The 21,619-nt window shown below is 43.4% G+C and overlaps 1 protein-coding gene across 7 annotated transcripts; it reads left to right on the top strand.

Moving 5' to 3' along the window:
- The first annotated feature begins 275 nt into the window (after nt 1-275).
- On the top strand, nt 276-19,322 carry LOC106560275 (exocyst complex component 1). 7 transcript variants are annotated; one of them, XM_014123003.3, is made up of 19 exons: nt 276-437; nt 1,561-1,692; nt 1,900-2,030; nt 2,222-2,381; nt 2,576-2,593; nt 2,928-3,115; nt 4,901-5,128; nt 5,215-5,457; nt 8,016-8,165; nt 8,782-8,893; nt 14,781-14,825; nt 15,491-15,654; nt 15,819-15,920; nt 16,007-16,089; nt 16,284-16,512; nt 16,618-16,801; nt 16,930-17,129; nt 17,359-17,553; nt 17,686-19,322. In XM_014123003.3, the coding sequence occupies exons 2-19, from the start codon at nt 1,569-1,571 to the stop codon at nt 17,836-17,838; spliced, it is 2,709 nt and encodes a 902-aa protein (XP_013978478.1). In that variant the 5' UTR covers nt 276-437; nt 1,561-1,568; the 3' UTR covers nt 17,839-19,322. The 7 variants fall into 7 exon arrangements, with proteins under 7 accessions (XP_013978478.1, XP_013978481.1, XP_013978483.1 ...); XM_014123006.3 differs by lacking the exon at nt 14,781-14,825; XM_014123008.3 differs by lacking the exon at nt 8,016-8,165.
- Nucleotides 19,323-21,619: the final 2,297 nt, after the last annotated feature.

Genomic DNA, 21,619 nt, shown 5'->3' on the forward strand with positions numbered 1-21,619 from the left:
TTCCCACTTATTTACATAAATGAATTACAGTAGGCCTCAATTTGCAATTGGATTAGATATTCTGGGGATTGAGTCTCACCTTGGTGTCTGTAAACTACATAGGCCTGTGTGTTCAACCTACAGAAAACGTACCGCCTATACACAACAAAAACATGTTGACATTTATTCAAAAACAAGCTATGTTTCTTCATGAATGATGGAAAAGTCTTCACAAAGGACCAGACTGAAAGAGGCAGGTTGTGATGTGACTCGTCATCGGTATTGCGTCACGTGACTGGTCCAGCCCATCCCGGAAACAAAAAACAGCAGGGCAGTGGCCGAAGACTGTTTACCATTTTCGTTTAATAGCGATTGGAAAAATAACACATTTAAATGAAAATAAACAGTGATTAAATGCAGTCTTGTACATGACTTTCTCTATTCGTATCCCATTTGAGGTAAGTGTATAAGACTTGGGGCGGTAGGTTTTTATTTTATTTAACTAGGCAAGCCAGTTAAGAGCAAATTCTTATTTTCTATGACGGCCTACCGGGGAACAGTGGGTTAACTGCCTTGTTCAGGGGCAGAACGACAGATTTTCACCTTGTCAGCTCGGGGATTCGAGCTTGCAACCTTTCGGTTACTAGTTCAACGCTCTAACCACTAGGGTACCTGCCGCCCCGAGGTAGCCTAGTGGTTAGAGCGTTAGGTCAGTAACCGACAGGTTTCTGAATCGAAACCTCGAGTTGACAAGGTGAAAATCTTTCGTTCTGCCCCTGAACAAGGCAGTTAACCCACTGTTCCCCGGTAGGCCGTCATTGTAAATAAGAATTTGTTCCTAACTGACTGGCCTAGTTAAATAATAAGATAAGACACCAAGCTAGCGTGGTGTTCATACGTTTCTAGACAGCTAACGTTATCTGCCTGAAGAAGGGCACTGTTTTCACCTTACAGAACGACATATGTAGCTAACTTAATTGCACTTGTGTACAAACGCTGTCTGGCCTCACATCGTGATGTGACTCATGTTTAGTAGCTGGACACGCCCAGAACCATTCTTAGCTCTCTTAATAGCTAAATGTTAGCCAACCTTTGTTGCTTTAGTTGACTGCACCATTGATCAGCAATACTGTGATGTCAATGGTGCAGACGTTCTTGATAATATATATTTTAGGAAGGTCGGAAAATGTTATGGTACAAATCTTGAATATGGTACTTAGCTAGTTGTACTTGTAAATTATAGTGTCATAGGCTGTGCCCCACTGGGAGGAGTACAATGGTGTTTTCCAGCAGCAAACATTAATTATGTTTAACGTTAGTTGGTTTCACATAAAGGTTATGTTTGCAGTAATGGTGCGACAATTGGGAACTCAGCGGTAAAAAACGAGGTCAAATCATGACGTCAGTGATCTTCAGGTCAGAAAGTCGGAACTCTAAAAAGAGGCCCGAGTTCCCGACTTGATATTCCATTTTTTACCGAGTTCCCAGTTGCCTTGAACACACTGAAGTCGGAAGTCTGAGATTTCCCAGTTCCCAGCTGTTGTGAAAGCAGCATAAGTCTGTCTGATTTATATTTTACAGTCACCACAATGACAGCCATCAAGCACGCCCTCCAGAGGGACATCTTTACGCCCAACGATGAGCGTCTCCTCAGCATTGTCAATGTCTGCAAGGCGGGGAAGAAGAAGAAGAACTGCTTCCTGTGTGCCACAGGTAGAGCATAAATGCCTTTAAAGTCTAACATAAATCAGCTAATTTCACCATATCAGTGTGAAATAATGTACACATTCAAAACATGAAAACCACTGTCAGAGATTTAACATCAGAATCAAATGTCTCTGAACAGTGATTTCACTGAAATTACTAGTTATAAATGGATCCACAGATCAGTATTATAACTGTTTGATGTTTCTACCCCAGTCACCACAGAGAGGCCCGTGCAGGTGAGGGTGGTGAAGGTGAAGAAGTCAGACAAAGGGGATTTCTACAAGCGACAGATGGCCTGGGAACTGAGGGATCTGGCTGAAGTGGATGCAAAAGATGCCAGCAAGGTCAGGGAAAGACCACTTTTTCTCATCTTCCTCTCACTGCCTGAATGTCATTTCTCATAACTTTGTCTTTCTCTCCTCCTCTTCCACTCCCTATGGCCATTCTTATTTGTCTTCCTTTCCTCTTATGCTTTGTCCCCCTGCTAATTTGTTTGATATTGACATTTGGCATCTCTGCTGTTCTTGTCATTCAGGAGAACCCAGAGTTTGACCTCCATTTTGAGAAGGTGTATCGATGGGTGGCCAGCAGCACAGCTGAGAAGAATTCCTTCATCTCCTGCATCTGGAAGCTGAATCAGCGTTACCTGCGGAAGAAGGTGGAGTTTGTAAATGTCAGTTCCCAGCTGCTGGAAGGTATGACAAAAGCTTGTGTTTTTTCTAGTGACCCTCGCTGTCCCCTGTGCCTTGCATCTATGAGACTCTTCTTTCTTGCCTGTTTCCAATCTCCTGAACTCAACCTGAAGTGTCTGTGTAAGATGTGAGTTGACCTTGGTGTGGCTTAACACGTCTTTATTCTTACTCTTCTCTCTTAAACTCTCACTGGCCAGAGCTTCCTAAAGCGGAAGGTTGGTAGCACTTAACTTCTGTTCCCATTTCCTCTCCATTGTGATTTCACTGATGAATAACCATTCTCATAGTGGACTCACACATCTTTGAAAGCTGTTGCAATTGTTTGTCGCCTTTGGCTATTAAGTGAGTGGCTGTTGAATGGGTGCTACTGTATGAATAATAATTGTCTGTTCTGCTTTTGTTTAGTTTGTTATATTATATAGTGTATATGTGTTTTTTGATGATATAATTGAACGAATAGCAGGTTGATGTTTGTTTGTTTTCATGTGTGTGTACTGTGCTGTATGCGCTCAGCACAATGTTAAACCATCCTCTCCATCCCTGGTTTAGAGTCAGCCCCCAGTGGTGAGAGTCAAAGTGTTGCCGGGGGTGACGAGGATGCTCTGGATGACTACCAGGAGCTGAATGCCCGTGAGGAGCAAGACATCGAGGGCATGATGGAGGTGTGCGAGTACGCCATCTCTAACGCTGAGGCCTTCGCTGAGAAACTCTCCAAAGAGCTACAGGTTCTGGATGGGGTGAGTAGACAGCCATGGAGCCTTGGGTCTTCTTGATACAAGGCTACAACATAGACTTGAGTTGGCTGACATATACTGACTACACTGACCATTGTACTATGGTTGAGCACATTAGTGTGGTTTGCCCATAGAGAATGATAGAGGCCTCTAGTGGCCAAAAGGCTGTCTTAGCATGGTCAGCGCCATTGAGGGCTTCCACTAAGCGTCCGCCATTTTAACCTCTATGGGCTAGGTGGGACGCTAGCGTGCCACCCGTGGTGCACTCCATCAACAGCAGGTGCATTTCAAGAGCGGCAAATTTGAATCCAAATAAATGTCAAAATTCAAATTTTTCAAACATACAACTATTTTACACCCTTTGAAAGATAAACATCTCCTTAATCTAACCACGTTTTACGATTTCAAAAAGGTTTTACGGCGAAAGCATAAATTTAGAGTATGTTAGGACAGTACATTTACAAGAGTTGTGTGTAATGTTTTGTCAAGTCAAAGACAGGGTCACCAAAACCATAAAACCAGCTAAAATGATGCACTAACCTTTTACAATCTCCATCAGATGACACTCCTAGGACATTATGTTAGACAATGCATGCATTTTTAGTTCTATCAAGTTCATATTTATATCCAAAAACAGCGTTTTACTATGGCATTGATGTTGAGGAAATCGTTTCCCTCCAATAACCGGCAGTCAAGTCAGCGTCACAAATTAAATAATTAAAATTAGAAAACATTGGTAAAATATTATATTGTCATTTAAAGAATTATAGATTTACATCTCTTGAACGCAATCAACTTGCCAGATTTAAAAATAACCTTACTGGGAAATCACACTTTGCAATAATCTGAGCACTGCGCCCAGAAAAATACGCGTTGCGATACAGACTAGACGTCATGTTGGGGAGATCTAAAATCGAAAATACTATGTAAATAATCCATTACCTTTGATTCTCTTCATCAGATGTCACTTCCAGGTATCACAGGTCCATAACGAATGTAGTTTTGTTCAAAAAAGCTCATCATTTATGTCCAAAAATCTCCGTCTTGTTAGCACATGATCTAAGCCAGCCGGACTTCTCGTCATGAACGAGGGGAAAAAATATATTTACGTTCGTTCAAACATGTCAAACGTTGTATAGCATAAATCATTAGGGCCTTTTTTAACCAGAACATGAATAATATTCAAGGTGGACGAATGCATACTCTTTTATAACGTATTGGAACGAGGGTACCCAACATGAACTCGCGCGCCAGGTGTCTAATGGACCATCATCGTTCCATGGCTCTTGTTCGGTCAGATCTCCCTCCAGAAGACTCAAAACACTTTGTAAAGGCTGGTGACATCTAGTGGAAGCAATAGGAAGTGCCAAAATATTCCTCAGCCCCTGTGTTTTTAAATGGGATAGGTTTAAACGTAATACAACACATCAGGTATCCACTTCCTGTCAGAAAATGTCTCAGGGTTTTGCCTGCCAAATGAGTTCTGTTATACTCACAGACACCATTCAAACAGTTTTAGAAACTTTAGAGTGTTTTCTATCCATATATAATAAGTATATGCATATTCTAGTTACTGGGTAGGATTAGTAACCAGATTAAATCGGGTACATTTTTTTTATCCAGACGTGCAAATGCTGCCCCCTAGCCCTAACAGGTTAAAGTAGTCAACTGGGTGAGGATTCCTATTGGTTGTAGCCACAATGGCGCCGCCCATGCTGTCACAGATGCTAAAATGGCACAGATGTAAAGATGAGTCCTATTTATCTCCCATAATCCCCTTAATCCCAGGCCAACATCCACTCCATCATGGCATCTGAGAAGCAGGTGAACATCCTGATGCAGCTGCTGGACGAGGCTCTGTCAGAGGTGGACACCATCGAGGGCAAGATGAGCAGCTATGAGGAGATGCTGCAGAGCGTCAAGGAGCAAATGGACCAGATCTCCCAGAGCAACCGCCTCATCCAGATCAGCAACACCAACAACGGCAAGCTCCTGGACGAGATCCAGTTCCTGGTGGTGAGGATGGGGTTGAGGAGGGGTTTCATGTTTCAGTTGGTTTGGTTTATTGAGATGACGTTGAATGATGAATGCCTGTCTCTCAGAACTACATGGACCTGTCGAAGGGACACATCAGGGCCCTGCAGGAAGGAGACCTCTCCTCCTCCAAAGGCATTGAGGCCTGTATCAATGCCTCTGAGGCTCTACTGCAGTGCATGAACGTGGCACTCAGACCAGGTCATGAGAAACTGATGGCTGTGAAGCAGCAGCAGCACCTGTTCACTGAGCTCAGAGATACCTTTGCCCGGCGCCTCACCAACCACCTCAACAACGTGTTCGTCCACCAGGTAATCTACACACCACGGTAACACTTTGCTAGTCCACAATGGTCTCAAGATTTTTATTCTGATTTTAAATTAAAAACACAGACACCTGAACAGCATTCATGACTAGATACCAGGCATAACAGTGCACTATATATGTGTTTCTTGTTACAGTATTTTAGTCTTTCCTCGTTTTGGCAGGCAGCTCTTTCTGTCCTCCTCATCCACTTCCTGGTTAAGTTCTAACTCCTCTGATCCTGTCTCTATCCTGTTTTCTTCCAGTACTGCTCTGGTCCTCCTGTTCTTCACTCTCTGCCTCACTCTAAACCACCCACTTTGATCTCTCTGCTCTCTGGCCCTGTACTTGTCAGTTCAACCACTTCAGTCACTTCAAAATGACCATCCCTCAGTTCTATAGGTCCTCCTGTATGTCGCTTCCAGTGAGTAGTACCCTCACAGCACCCCCCCTTGACCCTCCACTCTAAACTATGGCCTTTCTTATCTACACACCCGTGTTTTTTGTTGCAAAAACGCATTAATAACCGTATGGGTTGTGCTGCTCGTGACTAGATTGCTAACCTTCCTCTTTCATCTCAATGGGTCTAAAAGCCTCGGAAGTGCCTCAGACTTTCCTCCTTCATTGAAGGCCTTGGTTCTTCTTGAACTGACTGTCAGTGTGCTGTGCTGGAGTGCCAAGTCATTATACCTCTGCCTGTCTGCTCTGCCTGCATGCTTGGTTGCAGCACCAATAGCAAGTAAATAGACTGAGAATGGTAGAATATGAGGGAACCCACTGATATGGGAATTTTAGCAGCAAATGAAACACATGTTATTGGCAATGAAGTTATTTGATTTTGAATGCTAAGGTCTGGGATATGGACTTAAGAGTAAACTCAGCAAAAAAAGAAACATCCCTTTTACAGGACCCTGTTTTTCAAAGATAATTTGTAAAAATCCAAATAACTTCACAGATCTTCATTGTAAAGGGTTTAAACACTGTTTCCAATGCTTGTTCAATGAACCATAAATAATTAATGAACATGCACCTGTGGGACGGTCGTTAAGACACTAACAGCTTACAGCAATTAAGGTCACAGTTATGAAAACTTAGGACACTAAAGAGGCCTTTCTACTGACTCGGGAAAACACCAAAAGAAAGTTGCCCAGGGTCCCTGCTCATCTGCGTGAACATGCCTTAGGCATGCTGCAAGGAGGCATGAGGACTGCAGATGTGGCCAAGGCAATAAATTGCCATGTCTGTACTGTGAGACGCCTAAGACAGCACTACAGGGAGACAGGACGGACTGCTGATCGTCCTCGCAGTGGCAGACCACATGTAACAACACCTGCACAGGATTGGTACATCCGAACATCACACCTGCGGGACAGGTACAGTATGGCAACAACAACTGCCTGAGTTACACCAGGAATGCACAATCCCTCCATCAGTGCTCAGTCTGTCCACAATAGGCTGAGAGAGGCTGGACTGAGGGCTTGTAGGCCTGTTGTAAGGCATGTCTTCACCAGACATCACCGGCATCAAGGTCGCCTATGGGCACAAACCCACCGTCGCTGGACCAGACAGGACTGGCAAAAAGAGCTCTTCACAGACGAGAAGCGGTTTTGTCTCACCAGGGGTGATGGATGGATTCGTGTTTATCGTCGAAGGAATGCGCGTTACACCGAGGCCTGTACTCTGGAGCAGGATCGATTTGGAGGTGGGGGGTCCGTCATGGTCTGGGGCGGTGTGTCAGCATTATCGGGCTGAGCTTGTTGTCATTGCAGGCAATCTGAACGCTGTGCGTTACAGGGAAGACATCCTCCTCCCTCATGTGGTACCCTTCCTGCAGGCTCATCCTGACATGACCCTCCAGCATGACAATGCCACCAGCCATACTGCTCGTTCTGTGCGTGATTTCCTGCAAGACAGGAATGTCACTGTTCTGCCATGGCCAGCGACGAGCCCGGATCTCAATCCCATTGAGCACGTCTGGGACCTGTTGGATCGGAGGGTGAGGGCTAGGGCCATTCCCCCCCAGAAATGTCCAGGAACTTGCAGTTGCCTTGGTGGAAGAGTGGGGTAACATCTCACAGCAAGACCTGGCAAATCTGGTGCAGTCCATGAGGAGGAGATGCACTGCAGTACTTAATGCAGCTGGTTGCCACACCAGATACTGACTGTTACTTTTGATTTTGATCTCCCCCTTTGTTTAAGGACACATTATTCCATTTCTGTTAGTCACATGTCTGTGGAACTTGTTCAGTTTATGTCTCAGTTGTTGAATCTTGATATGTTCATACAAATATTTACACATGTTAAGTTTGCTGAATATAAACGCAGTTGACAGTGAGAGGATGTTTATTTTTTTGCTGACTTTATATTAAATGGTTAATCTTCTACTAACACCAGTTTTAATGGTGTATTAGGCCATACATGTCCCCAATCCCCATGATTGCAGGGGATGTCCCTAAATGGTTCAAGAGGGTCAAAGTCAGTCTCTCTCTGCCTGTGTGTGAAACTGAGAGTTTATGTTTCTCCATTTGTCAAGCGCTTGTTAATTCCCTGTGCTGCCTACATCCAGGGCCATGACCAAAGCTCCATGCTGTCCCAGCACATGGCAGAGCTGACCCTGCCTAAACACAACCCCCTACACAGGGACCTGCTACGTTACGCCAAGCTCATGGAGTGGCTCAAGAACACCCAGAGAGAGAAGTACGAAGGCCTGTCCAGGGTGAGTGGCTTTGTCGTGAAACATCATCATCATTACCACTATCTGGTATCATCAGTGCCACTATCAGGTGTCTTCAGTGCCACTATCAGGTATCATCAGTGCCTCTATCAGGTATCATCAGTGCCTCTATCAGGTGTCATCAGTGCCTCTATCAGGTGTCATCAGTGCCTCTCAGCTGTCATCAGTGCCTCTATCAGGTATCATCAGTGCCTCTATCAGGTGTCATCAGTGCCTCTATCAGGTGTCATCAGTGCCTCTATCAGGTGTCATCAGTGCCTCCATCAGGTATCATCAGTGCCTCCATCAGGTATCATCAGTGCCTCTATCAGGTATCATCAGTGCCTCTATCAGGTATCATCAGTGCCTCCATCAGGTATCATCAGTGCCTCTATCAGGTATCATCAGTGCCTCTATCAGGTATCATCAGTGCCTCTATCAGGTATCATCAGTGCCTCCATCAGGTATCATCAGTGCCTCCATCAGGTATCATCATTATTATGATCAGCGCCACTATTACATCTCTATTTATATCATCATCACCAGCAGCACAACGATAACGTCTTATTGCATTTCATGACAATTAAACAATATATTTGAATTTTCTCCCCATTTTCAGACTTATGTTGATTACATGACCAGATTATATGAACGAGAAATCAAAGATTTCTTTGAGGTGGCGAAGATCAAAATGGCGGGCACAGCCAAAGAGGGGAAGGGAAATAAGTTTGGTAAGACCTTGAGTGTTTTTGTTAAATGTGGGATGTGTGTGTGTGATTGTTTGTCTTTTCTTTTCTCTGTGTAGCCTTGTGGTTTGTTTGAGGTGTTTAGCCAATTAGTTGTTGTTTTTCCCTTGGGTTGTTGCGTATAGTTTGTATTTGTGGTGTGTGTGTGTGTGTGTGTGTGTGTGTACGTACGTACGTGTGTGTACCGTATGTGGTTTGATTTTCAGGTAAGTGTGTGTGTAATTTTGTTCAATATTTGACCAGCTTTTTCTGCATGGTTCATTTCAGCAAACATGTACTTACCTGGTAATACTGCCTCCTGTTTCGTAGCCTTTCACTTCCTAGGAAATGCCCCTGTGTCATGTCATTGTCCTGCTCAGTGTTGCTAGCTGGTGTTTTGCTCAATGTTATTTCCCTATTTGGCTGCTTACTGTATGAAGCCATGACATAAACCAAAGCCTGATATTATCCCTACTACTCATTCTGACTTCAGAGTATGACTTCACTATTTGAGTGTTTTAAGACCAACTGGAGATCCTAAACATTACAAGAAGAATAAAAACACTAATTTAAGTTTTCCTGTAAAGTAAACTGATATATATTAAAGTAAGGGCTCGAGTCAATCCCTAGCGCGGAAGATCTGCGTTGTAACATGGTTGAAATTTCAATGTTATTTCTGTTTGAGCTGACATATGCAGCGTTTACCGTGAATGCAGTCTCCACGAACGCAGAAACATTGCCTTCAAAAGTCAATCACACTATAACGCTAATGTTTTGCAATACGAATTGAATCGGCACTCAATCAATATACAGTGCCTTGCAAAAGTATTCATCCCCCTTGGCGTTTGTCCTATTTTGTTGCATTACAACCTGTAATTTAAATGGATATTTATTTGGAATTCATGTAATGTACATTAACAAAATAGTCCAAATTGGTGAAGTGAAATGAAAAAAATTACTTGTTTCAAAAAATTCAAAAAAATAAAAAACGGAAATATGATGCGTGCATATGTATTCACCCCCTTTGCTATGAAGCCCCTAAATAAGATCTGGTACAACCAATTACCTTCAGAAGTTACATAATTAGTTAAATAAAGTCCACCTGTGTTCAATCTGTGTCACATGATCTGTCACGTATACATATATATACACATATATATATATATATATATATATACACACACACACACAGTCGTGGCCAAAAGTTTTGAGAATGACACAAATATTAATTTCCACAAAGTTTGCTGCTTCAGTGTCTTTAGATATTTTTGTCAGATGTTACTATGGAATACTGAAGTATAATTATGAGCATTTCATAAGTGTCAAAGGCTTTGATAGACTCTTTGCATCAACTTCATGTAATTGTCAATTTGCAGTGTTTTTCAAGACCTCTGCAATCTGCCCTGGCATGCTGTCAATTGACTTCTGGGCCACATCCTGACTGATGGCAGCCCATTCTTGCATAATCAATGCTTGGAGTTTGTCAGAATTTGTGGGTTTTTTTTTGTCCACCCGCCTCTTGAGGATTGACCACAAGTTCTCAATGGGATTAAGGTCTGGGGAGTTTCCTGGCCATGGACCCAAAATATCGATGTTTTGTCCCCCGAGCCACTTAGTTATCACTTTTGCCTTATAGCAAAGTGCTCCATCATGCTGGAAAAGGCATTGTTCATCACCAAACTGTTCCTGGATGGTTGGGAGAAGTTGCTCTCGGAGGATGTGTTGGTACCATTCTTTATTCATGGCTGTGTTCTTAGGCAAAATTGTGAGTGAACCCACTCCCTTGGCTGAGAAGCAACCCCACACATGAATGGTCTCAGGATGCTTTACTGTTGGCATGACACAGGACTGATGGTAGCGCTCACCTTGTCTTCTCCGGACAAGCTTTTTTCCGGATGCCCCAAACAATCGGAAAGGGGATTCATCAGAGAAAATGACTTTACCCCAGTCCTCAGCAGTCCAATCCCTGTTCCTTTTGCAGAATATCAGTCTGTCCCTGATGTTTTTCCTGGAGAGAAGTGGCTTCTTTGCTGCCCTTCTTGACACCAGGCCATCCTCCGAAAGTCTTCGCCTCACTGTGCGTGCAGATGCACTCACACCTACCTGCTGCCATTCCTGAGCAAGCTCTGTACTGGTGGTGCCCCGATCCTGCAGCTGAATCAACTTTAGGGGACGGTCCTGGCGCTTGCTGGACTTTCTTGGGCGCCCTGAAGCCTTCTTCACAACAATTGAACCGCTCTCCTTGAAGTTCTTGATGATCCGATAAATGGTTTAGGTGCAATCTTACTGGCAGCAATATCCTTGCCTGTGAAGCCCTTTTTGTGCAAAGCAATGATGACGGCATGTGTTTCCTTGCAGGTAACCATGGTTGACAGAGGAAGAACAATGATTCCAAGCACCACCCTCCTTTTTGAAGCTTCAAGTCTGTTATTCGAACTCAATCAGCATGACAGAGTGATCTCCAGCCTTGTCCTCGTCAACAGTCACACCTGTGTTAACGAGAGAATCACTGACATGTCGTCAGCTGGTCCTTTTGTGGCAGGGCTGAAATGCAGTGGAAATGTTTTTTTTTTTTTATTCAGTTCATTTGCATGGCAAAGAGGGACTTTGCAATTTATCTGATCACTCTTCGTAACATTCTGGAGTATATGCAAATTGCCATTATACAAACTGAGGCAGCAGACTTTGTGAAAATTAATTTGTGTCATTCTCAAAACTTTTGGCCACGACTGTACACCTGTTCTGAAAGGCCCCAGATTCTGCAACACCACTAAGCAAGGGGCACCACCAAGCAAGCAGCACCATGAAGATAAAGGAGCTCTCCAAACAGGTCAGGGACAAAGTTGTGGAGAAGTACAGATCAGCGTTGGGTTATAAAAAATCTGAAACTTTGAACATCCCACAGAGCACCATTATATTCATTATTAAAAAATGGAAAGAATATGGCACCACAACAAACCTGCCAAGAGAGGGTTGCCCACCAAAACTCACAGACCAGGCAAGTAAGGCATTAATCAGAGGCAACAAAGAGACCAAAGATAACCCTGAAGGAGCTGCAAAGCTCCACAGCGGAGATTGGAGTATCTGTCCATAGGACCACTTTAAGCCGCACACTCAACAGAGCTAGGCTTTACGGAAGATTGTCCAGAAAAAAGCTATTGCTTAAAGAAAAAAATAAGCAAGCACGTCTGAGGTTCGCCAAAGGCATGTGGGCGACTCCCCCAAACATATGGAAGGAGGTACTTGGGTCAGATGAGACTAAAATTGAGCTATTTGGCCATCAAGGAAAACGCTATGTCTGGCATAAATGCTACACCTCTCATCACCCCGAGAACACCATTCCCACAGTGAAGCATGGTGGTGGCAGCATCATGCAGTGGGGATGGTTTTCATCGGCAAGGACTGGGAAACTGGTCAGAATTGAAGGAAGGATGGGTGGCGCTAAATACAGGGACATTCTTGAGGGAAACCTGTTTGTCTTCCAGAGATTTGAGACTGGGACGGAGGTTCACCTTCCAGCAGGACAATGACCCTAGCATACTGCTAAAGCTACACTGATTTAAGGGGAAACATTTAAATGTCTTGGAATGGCCTAGTCAAAGCACAGACCTCAATCCAATTGAAACTCTGTGGTATGACTTAAAGATTGCTGTACAACAGCGGAACCCATCCAACTTGAAGAAGCTGGAGCAGTTTTGCCTTGAAGAATGGGCAAAAGTCCCAGTGGCTAGATTTGCCAAGCTTATAGAGACATACAGTGGGGGGAAAAAGTATTTGATCCCCTGTGATTTTGTATGTTTGCCCACTGACAAAGAAAGGATCAGTCAAAAATTTTAATGGTAGGTTTCCTTGAACAGTGAGAGACAGAATAACAACAAAAATATCCAGAAAAACGCATGTCAAAAATGTTATAAATTGATTTGCATTTTAATGAGGGGAAATAAGTATTTGACCCCCTCTCATTCAGAAAGATTTCTGGCTCCCAGGTGTCTTTTTATACAGGTAACGAGCTGAGATTAGGAGCACACTCTTAAAGAGAGTGCTCCTAACCGCAGCTTGTTACCTGTAAAAAAGACACATGTCCACAGAAGCAATCAATCAGATTCCAAACTCTCCACCATGGCCAAGACCAAAGAGCTCTCCAAGGATGTCAGGGACAAGATTGTAGACCTACACAAGGCTGGAATGGGCTACAAGACCATCGCCAAGCAGCTTGGTGACAACATTTGGTGCGATTATTCGCAAATAGAAGAAACACAAAAGAACTGTCAATATCCCTCGGCCTGGGGCTCCATGCAAGATCTCACCTCGTGGGGTTGCAATGATCATGAGAACGGTGAGGAATCAGCCCAGAACTACACGGGAGGATCTTGTCAATGATCTCAAGGCAGCTGGGACCGTTGTCACCAAGAAAACAATTGGTAACACACTATGCCGTGAAGGACTGAAATCCTGCAGCGCCCGCAAGGTCCCCCTGCTCAACAATACATATACATGCTCGTCTGAAGTTTGCCAATGAAGATCTGAATGATTCAGAGGACAACTGGGTGAAAGTGTTGTGGTCAGATGAGACCAAAATGGAGCTCTTTGGCATCAACTCAACTCGCCGTGTTTGGAGGAGGAATGCTGCCTATGACCCCAAGAACACCATCCCCACCGTCAAACATGGAGGTGGAAACATTATGCTTTGGGTGTGTTTTTCTGCTAAGGGGACAGGACAACTTCACCGCTTCATTTGACGGGGCCATGTACTGTCAAGTATTGGGTGAGAACCTCCTTCCCTCAGCCAGGGCATTGAAAATGGGTCGTGGATGGGTATTCCAGCATGACAATGACCCAAAACACACGGCCAAGGCAACAAAGGAGTAGCTCAAGAAGAAGCACATTAAGGTCCTGGAGTGGCCTAGCCTGTCTCCAGACCTTAATCCCATAAAAAATCTGTGGAGGGAGCTGAAGGTTCGAGTTGCCAAACGTCAGCCTCAACCTTAATGACTTGGAGAAGATCTGCAAAGAGGAGTGGGACAAAATCCCTCCTGAGATGTGTGCAAACCTGGTGGCCAACTACAAGAAATGTCTGACCTCTGTGATTGCCAACAAGGGTTTTGCCACCAAGTACTAAGTCATGTTTTGCAGAGGGGTCAAATACTTATTTCCCTCATTAAAATGCAAATCATTTTATAACATTTTTGACATGCGTTTTTCTGGATTTTTTTGTTGTTATTCTGTCTCTCACTGTTCATATAAACCTACCATTAAAATTATAGACTGATCATTTCTTTGTAAGTGGGCAAACGTACAAAATCAGCAGGGGATCAAATACTTTTTTCCCCCACTGTACCCCAAGAGACTTGCAGCTATAATTGCTGAAAAAGGTGGCTCTACAAAGTATTGACTTTGTGGGGGTGAATATATATGCACGCTCAAGTTTTCTGTTTTTTTTGTCTTATTTCTTGTTTGTTTCTCGCATACAAATATTTTGCATCTTCAAAGTGGTAGAGATGTTGTGTAAATCAAATGATACAAACCCCCAACAAAATCCATTTTAATCCAGGTTGTAAGGCAACAAAATAGGAAATATGCCAAGGGGGTGAATACTTTCGCAAGCCATTGTGTTTATATTTCAATGCTCTGAAACACAACCTTTTCATTGAGGGAGCTTTGGTTTGGCAGGAGTACAAGGCTCTGCTTTCCGTTTTCAGAATTTCCGTTTTTTTCTTCTACAGAACAAAATAAACAAAACATTTGTTTTCCAAAAGGCTGTCTTCAGGGCAATTACAGACTTTGTAGCGCATGTCAGTCTGTTACCTTTGACCTCTTAACGTGCCCCCATGCTGCATGTCATGAGCCTAACATGTCTCTGTCTCTGATGCCTGCCTTTCTAACCGTTCGCCAGCCACGCTTCCGCGGAAAGAGAGTGCTCTCAAACAGGAAACGGAAAGTAAGTATCCCATGTGGGTCATGCAGTCCCACATCTGTAACCTGCCCACACCCCTACCCACCTGCTCCCCACTACTATGTCCCTGATACTGCAGCACAGCCAGGACCCCCTTCCCCCTGCTCAGAACCCTCCTCCCCTACAGACTTCTTCTGCATAGAGTACACCCAACCTTCCATTTATAGAGCACATAAATTAACATCTATCAGACAAAAACAATAAGCATGTATATTCTGTATTTGTGGCATAGGATACTACTCATTCACAATACAAAATAATACATTGAGGTCAACATATCCAGCAAGTTTCTCTGATAATGAATGTCCAACATCCATAATAAGATTAATTTGAACTCTTACAAATGGTCTTTATTACCAAGCACACATTTAAATGTTTCATATTTTCTTCTCTCTCAGCTGTTCATGTTATGTGTAATTACTGCTAAACAAACATGTTTTGAAGATGCATATTCACATGTGCTTTGTGGCACACTTTTTCAGATGCCACAAAGTTATTTATTTTCAACAGCACAGTTGCTCTGCTTTGAAAATAAGTCAATGTGAATGCAGCTTTGGTCTCAGGGGCTATAGATAGGGCAGTGTTCCAGAGACTAGTATTTAGCCTGTGGTTTGAACATGTTTTCAACTGTTACCTCTCTCGTGCCCCAGGCCTGCATGGCAGCTCCGGGAAGCTGACAGGCTCCACCTCCAGTCTGAATAAGCTGGCAGTGCAGGGCTCCAGCAGCAGGCGCTCCCAGTCCTCCTCTCTGCTGGACATGGGCAACATGTCTGCCTCAGACCTGGATGTGGCCGACAGGACCAAGTTTGACAAGGTGATAGTCACTGAGAGAACCATAGCCACCATACTACAGTCTTTATCGTGCAGATACTACCTGTGGGTTTTTGTTAATCTCTTTCTCATTTTAGATGCGTAATTTGTTTTGTGTTTTTTTTAATTTATATTGATCAATTGATTTAGGTGTCTCTCTCTTTGTAGATCTTTGAGCAGGTTCTTAGTGAGCTAGAGCCTCTCTGTCTAGCAGAACAAGACTTCATCAGCAAGTTCTTCAAGCTACAGCAGCACCCCACCCTGGCTCAGGTAAATTACATGCTAATCTGACTGGCTGAGTGTTTGCAAGTGAGATTATGAACAACTTTCGATTAACCACAGTTTTTTTCTATCAGGTAGAAGTGGAGGAATCAGATGGGGTGGTGCCCTCCAGACAGCCACCTCCAGGGGAATACAGACACTTCATATCATCGACTGAGTGAGTAGCTAGCTTCTCATTTCTTACTGACATTTACTATATGCTCTTAATGTCCATCAATAGTACTAGGGGCACTAAACATGCAACAAATATGACAAGTCCACATGTCATTCATGGTCCACCTCTCTGCTATCCTCTTCACTTTTCCCATATTCTCTTTCTTTCTGTCTTATCACCTGTCTGGGCCTCCTCAGGAAGGACATGGTGCGGTTGATGATGAACAAGGTCTTCCAGAGCATTGAGACAGAACTTAACAGCCTCATCGCTCTGGGAGACAAGATTGACAGTTTCCACTCCCTGTACATGTTGGTGAAGATGAGTCATCACGTGTGGACGGCAGAAAATGTGGACCCAGCCTCCTACCTCAGCACCACCCTCGGCAACGTGCTGGTCACCGTCAAAAGGAACTTTGACAAGTGCATTGTGAGTAGCGCTCACGTCAACATTTTTTAAAGGAATCTGTTGATCTGTGTATCTAGTACTGTTAGACTATTAGCTGTGTGTGAACCAGTTATTTTTCCGTCTCAGTCGGGTCAGATCAGACAGATGGAGGAGGTTAAGATCTCTAAAAAGAGCAAGGTGGGCATCCTGCCCTTTGTCGCTGGGTTTGAGGAGTTTGCTGAGCTGGCTGAAACCATCTTCCGTAATGCAGAGCGCAGAGGAGATCTGGACAAGGCATATGTCAAACTTATCAGAGCTGTCTTCATGAATGGTGGGTCTAATATTTGCTCATGATTTGGTGGACAAGTTAAATAGAGTCATGTGGTTGGCTTCTAATCTGTGTGATGGTTGGGAAGCAGTGCTCTGATTGGTGTTGGTCTTGCTGTGGGGTGTTTCCAGTGGAGAAAGTGGCCAATGAGAGTCAGAAGACGCCCCGTGACGTGGTGATGATGGAGAACTTCCACCACATCTTCTCCACACTGTCCCACCTTAAGATCTCCTGCCTGGAGACAGAGAGGCGAGAGGCCAAACACAAGTACACAGACCACCTGCAGTCCTATGTCATCAACTCCCTGGGACAGCCCCTAGAGAAACTCAATGTGAGAAAGGGTTTATACTTGGCAATGTTAAAGTGTTGTGAGGGAGTGCGCCAAGGGTGTAGAAACTGAATTGAATTTGTTTCATGTTTGTATTTAATCTATACATTTGTATGATAAATATAACTAATTAGAGCTATCAGATATTTCAGACATATTCGAAACGTATGTGAAACATATAGAATCAAACAATACACACAGCTAATCAGTTATGCCCCTCTATGCTTTGCAGCACTTCTTTGAGGGAGTGGAGGCACGTGTGGCCCAGGGCGTACGTGAGGATGAGGTGAGCTACCAGCTGGCGTTCAACAAACAGGAGCTGCGTAAAGTGATCAAGGAGTACCCCGGCAAGGAGGTAAAGAAGGGACTGGACAACCTGTACAAGAAGGTGGACAAGCATCTGTGTGAGGAGGAGAGCCTGTTACAGGTGACAGACAATCTAGCAGTTTATAATACAAACATTCTGTTCAGTTGAACAGCTGGTAATGTAAAGGTGTTGTCATGGTTGATCCAAGTTCTTTGTACAACAGTTGAATGAATTCCCCACTTTCTCCACTAGGTGGTGTGGCATTCCATGCAGGATGAGTTCATCCGTCAGTACAAGCATTTTGAAGGCTTGATTGGCCGTTGCTACCCTGGGTCTGGAATTACCATGGAGTTTACCATTGGAGACATGTTGGAGTACTTCTCAAGCATTGCTCAATCACATTAATTGCAAGTGTGTGTGTGTGTGTGTTTGTGTGTGTGTGTGTGTGTACACGTACGTACGTACGTACGTACGTACGCACTGAACAAAAATATAAATGCAACCATTTCAAAGACTTTACTGAGTTACAGTTCATATTAGGAAATCAGTCAATTTTAAATAAATATATTAGGCCCTAATCTATGGATTCCATATGACTGGGAATACAAATATGCATCTGTTGGTTAGATACCTTTAAAAAAAAAAAGTTGGGGCGTGGATCAGAAAACCAGTCAGTATCTGGTGTGACAACCATGTCTCATGCAGCGCAACACACCTCCTGTGTATAGTTGATCAGGCTGTTGATTGTGGCCTGTGGAATATTGTCCAACTCCTCTTCAATTGCTGTGCGAAGTTGCTGTAACACGCTGTCGTACACGTTGATCCAGAGCATCCCAAACGTGCTCAATGGGTGACATGTCTGGTGAGTATGCAGGCCATGGAAGAACTGGGTCATTTTCAGCTTCCAGGAATTCTGTACAGAGGGGTGACATGGGGCTGTGCATTATCATGCTGAAACATGAGGTGATGGCGGCAGATGAATGGCACGACCATGCGCCTCAGGGTCTTGACACGATATCTCTGTGCATTGATATTGCCATCGATAAAATGCAATTGTGTTTGTTGTACGTAGCTTATGCCTACCCATACCATAACCCCACCGCCACCATGGGGCACTCTGTTCACAACGTTGACATCAGCAAACCACTCGTCCACACCACTGCCATCTGCGCGCTACAGTTGAAACTGGGATTAATCTGGAGAGAACACTTCTCCAGCGTGCCAATGGCCATCAAAGGTGAGCATTTGCCCACTGAAGTTGGTTACGATGCCTAACTATAGTCAGGTTAAGACCCTGGTGAGAACAACGAGCATGCAGATGGTCCCACAGGTGAAGAAGCTGGATGTGGAGGTCCTGGGCTGGTGTGGTTACACGTGGTCTGCGTTTGGGAAGCCAGTTGGACATACTGCAAAATTCTATAAAATGATGTTGGAGGTGGCTATGGTAGAGAAATGAACATTCAATTTCTTGCAACAGCTCTAGTGGACAGTCCTGCAGTCAGCATGCCAATTGCACACGCCCTCAACTTGAGACATCTGTGGCATTGTGTTGTGTGACAAAATTGCACATTTTAAAGTGGCCTTATTGTCCTCAAGCACAAGGTGCACCTATGTAATGATCATGCTGTTTAAACAGCTTCTTGATATGCCAGACCTGTCAGCTGGATGGATTATCTTGACAAAGGAGAAATGCTCACTAATGGGGATGTAAACAAATTTGTGCACTTTTTTGTGCATATGGAACATTTCTGGGCTCTTTTATTTCAGCTCATGAAACATAGGAACAGCACTTTACATGTTGTATTTATGTTTGTTCAGTATAACATTAAACATGCTCTCTATTGCTTCATAGCGCCTCACACAAAATAAACATTATTTACTGGAATCAATCCGGTGTTGCTGTGTGTGTGGCCAATATAAAGTAGATTGAATGAAACTGATTGAACTGCACTTGAAATTGTCAGGAAGGGAATGAATGAATGAACAATTGTCAAAAGGTAGTGTTTGTGTGTGTGCGCGTCTGTCAGGTAGCCTAGTGGATAAGAGCATTGGGCCAGTAACCGAAAGGTCGCTCGTTCAAATCCCAGAGCCAACTAGGAGAAAAATCTGCCGACGTCCCTTGAGCAAGGCACTTTAATTGCTCCTGTAAGTCACTCTGGATAAGTGTTTGCTAAATGACTAAAGTGTCTGTGTGTGTGTGTGTTCATATTTGCACATACAATAATGTTACTGATTTCTCATGAAATTGTAATTGTGTGATTTTTCTTCCTTTTGTTAAAACACTAATCACCTATACACAATTAACTCTTCAAAATTAAGAGGTTAAAATGTTGGCTTGTATGTCACTGCTCAAAAAATCTTAAACCCTCTGTGATCACTGATGTCTTTAACTTTGTAGAGTCACAGAATATCAGTCATCTGTCCATTTTTTTTACTTTTATATTTGATGATACTACTACAGCCTATGAATAATATAGACAGTCACAGTTGTCCTCTTTTGTAAAAGGGGATAAGGACAGATTCGATTTGGCATTAGCCCTGAGCTCATTCACGTTCTACAATAAGAACTAGAACTGCAAGACAGTGCATTTTCTCACGAGTTTACAATTTGTTGGAGCTTTTCACTGGCGCAGGTTCGGGGGGCCGTGCTATCCGGGATCCTTACCTTGGTCCTTGGGACAAAGATTTGTATAACTATACCATCATTGTTCGATCTGTACTTGGGACGTCCCTAACCAATTGAAGTTCACATAATGGTAAAGGTTCGTGTTTGTTTTAAGATAGTATCCTTGGGACGTCCCTAGATAGTACTGACCAAGGTTCACTTGTCTCGTTTCAATGGATAAAGTAAAGGGAAGTGGGCTGTGTGTTCTTCGGCGCAATTTTCAAACTACTTTACCGCGGACAAAGTCAAACAAAAAGCTAGTTCAGGTCAGGACGAGTCGAATGAGATCTTTGCATTCATAAAAAAATCCATGCACTGACCACAAAAGAGACCACCAGCGCAAACCCCTTAAAGGCATTCCACATACGCGAAAGAGTCTGTCTTCAGCCTTGTTGGTTCGACAACTTTCTATAGCTACAGAAGTCATGTCAACAATCACAGGCTGACGAGCTAACGCTAGCTATCTAACAGTAGCTAACCTTACCGTGGATTTCTGAGCACAGTAAAACCTACTAATTAAAGTTTACTGGCAAGAATATATAGCTATTATGATGTTATATAGCTAGACTGTGTCAGTGAAATCCTGTTTTCCCTGTTGCCTAAACATTACCTGGCCTGAACAAGCTAACTTATCTAGCCATGCTACAGTAGCTAGCACCAGATTGACAGGTTGTAACTACTTGCTCTGGTCCAATAGAAGGCCATTTCATTGACTGTCAGTGCATTAACAGCCCATATTGGGCTAAACCAATAGTATTGGGTGTTTTATTGCAGGCTAGCTATCTAGTCAATAAACAGTCAGCTAACAAACTAGTTATAACCACAGATATATACAGTACCAGTCAAAAGTTTGGACACGCCTACTCATTCATTGTAGAATAATAGTGAAGACATCACAACTATGAAATAACACATATGGAATCATGTAGTAACAAAAAAGTGTTAAACAAATCAAAATAGATTTTATATTGAGATTCTTCAAAGTAGCCACCCTTTGCCTTGATGACAGCTTTGCACACTCTTGGCATTCTTTCAACCAGCTTCATGAGGTAGTCACCTGGAATGCATTTCAATTAACAGGTGTGCTTTGTTAAAAGTTCATTTGTGGAATTTCTTTCCTTTTTAATGCGTTTGAGCCAATCAGTTGTGTTGTGACAAGGTAGGGAGGGTATACAGAAGGTAGTCTTATTTGGTAAAAGACCAAGTCCATATTATGGCAAGAACAGCTCAAATAAACAAATGACAGTCCATCATTACTTTAAGACATGAAGGGCAGCCAATCCATACAATTTCAAGAACTTAGAAAGTTTCTTCAAGTGCAGTCGCAAAAACCATGAAGCGCTATGATGAAACTGGCTCTCCTGAGGACCGCCACAGGAAAGGAAGACCCAGAGTTACCTCTGCTGCAGAGGATAACTTCATTAGAGTTACCATCCTCAGAAATTGCAGCCCAAATAAATGTGTGAATCAGGCCTTCATGGTCGAATTGCTGCAAAGAAACCATTACAGTACTAAAGGACA

The sequence above is a fragment of the Salmo salar genome, chromosome 10 (assembly GCF_965601325.2).
Source record: "Salmo salar chromosome 10, fSalSal1, whole genome shotgun sequence".
NCBI lineage: Eukaryota > Metazoa > Chordata > Actinopteri > Salmoniformes > Salmonidae > Salmo > Salmo salar.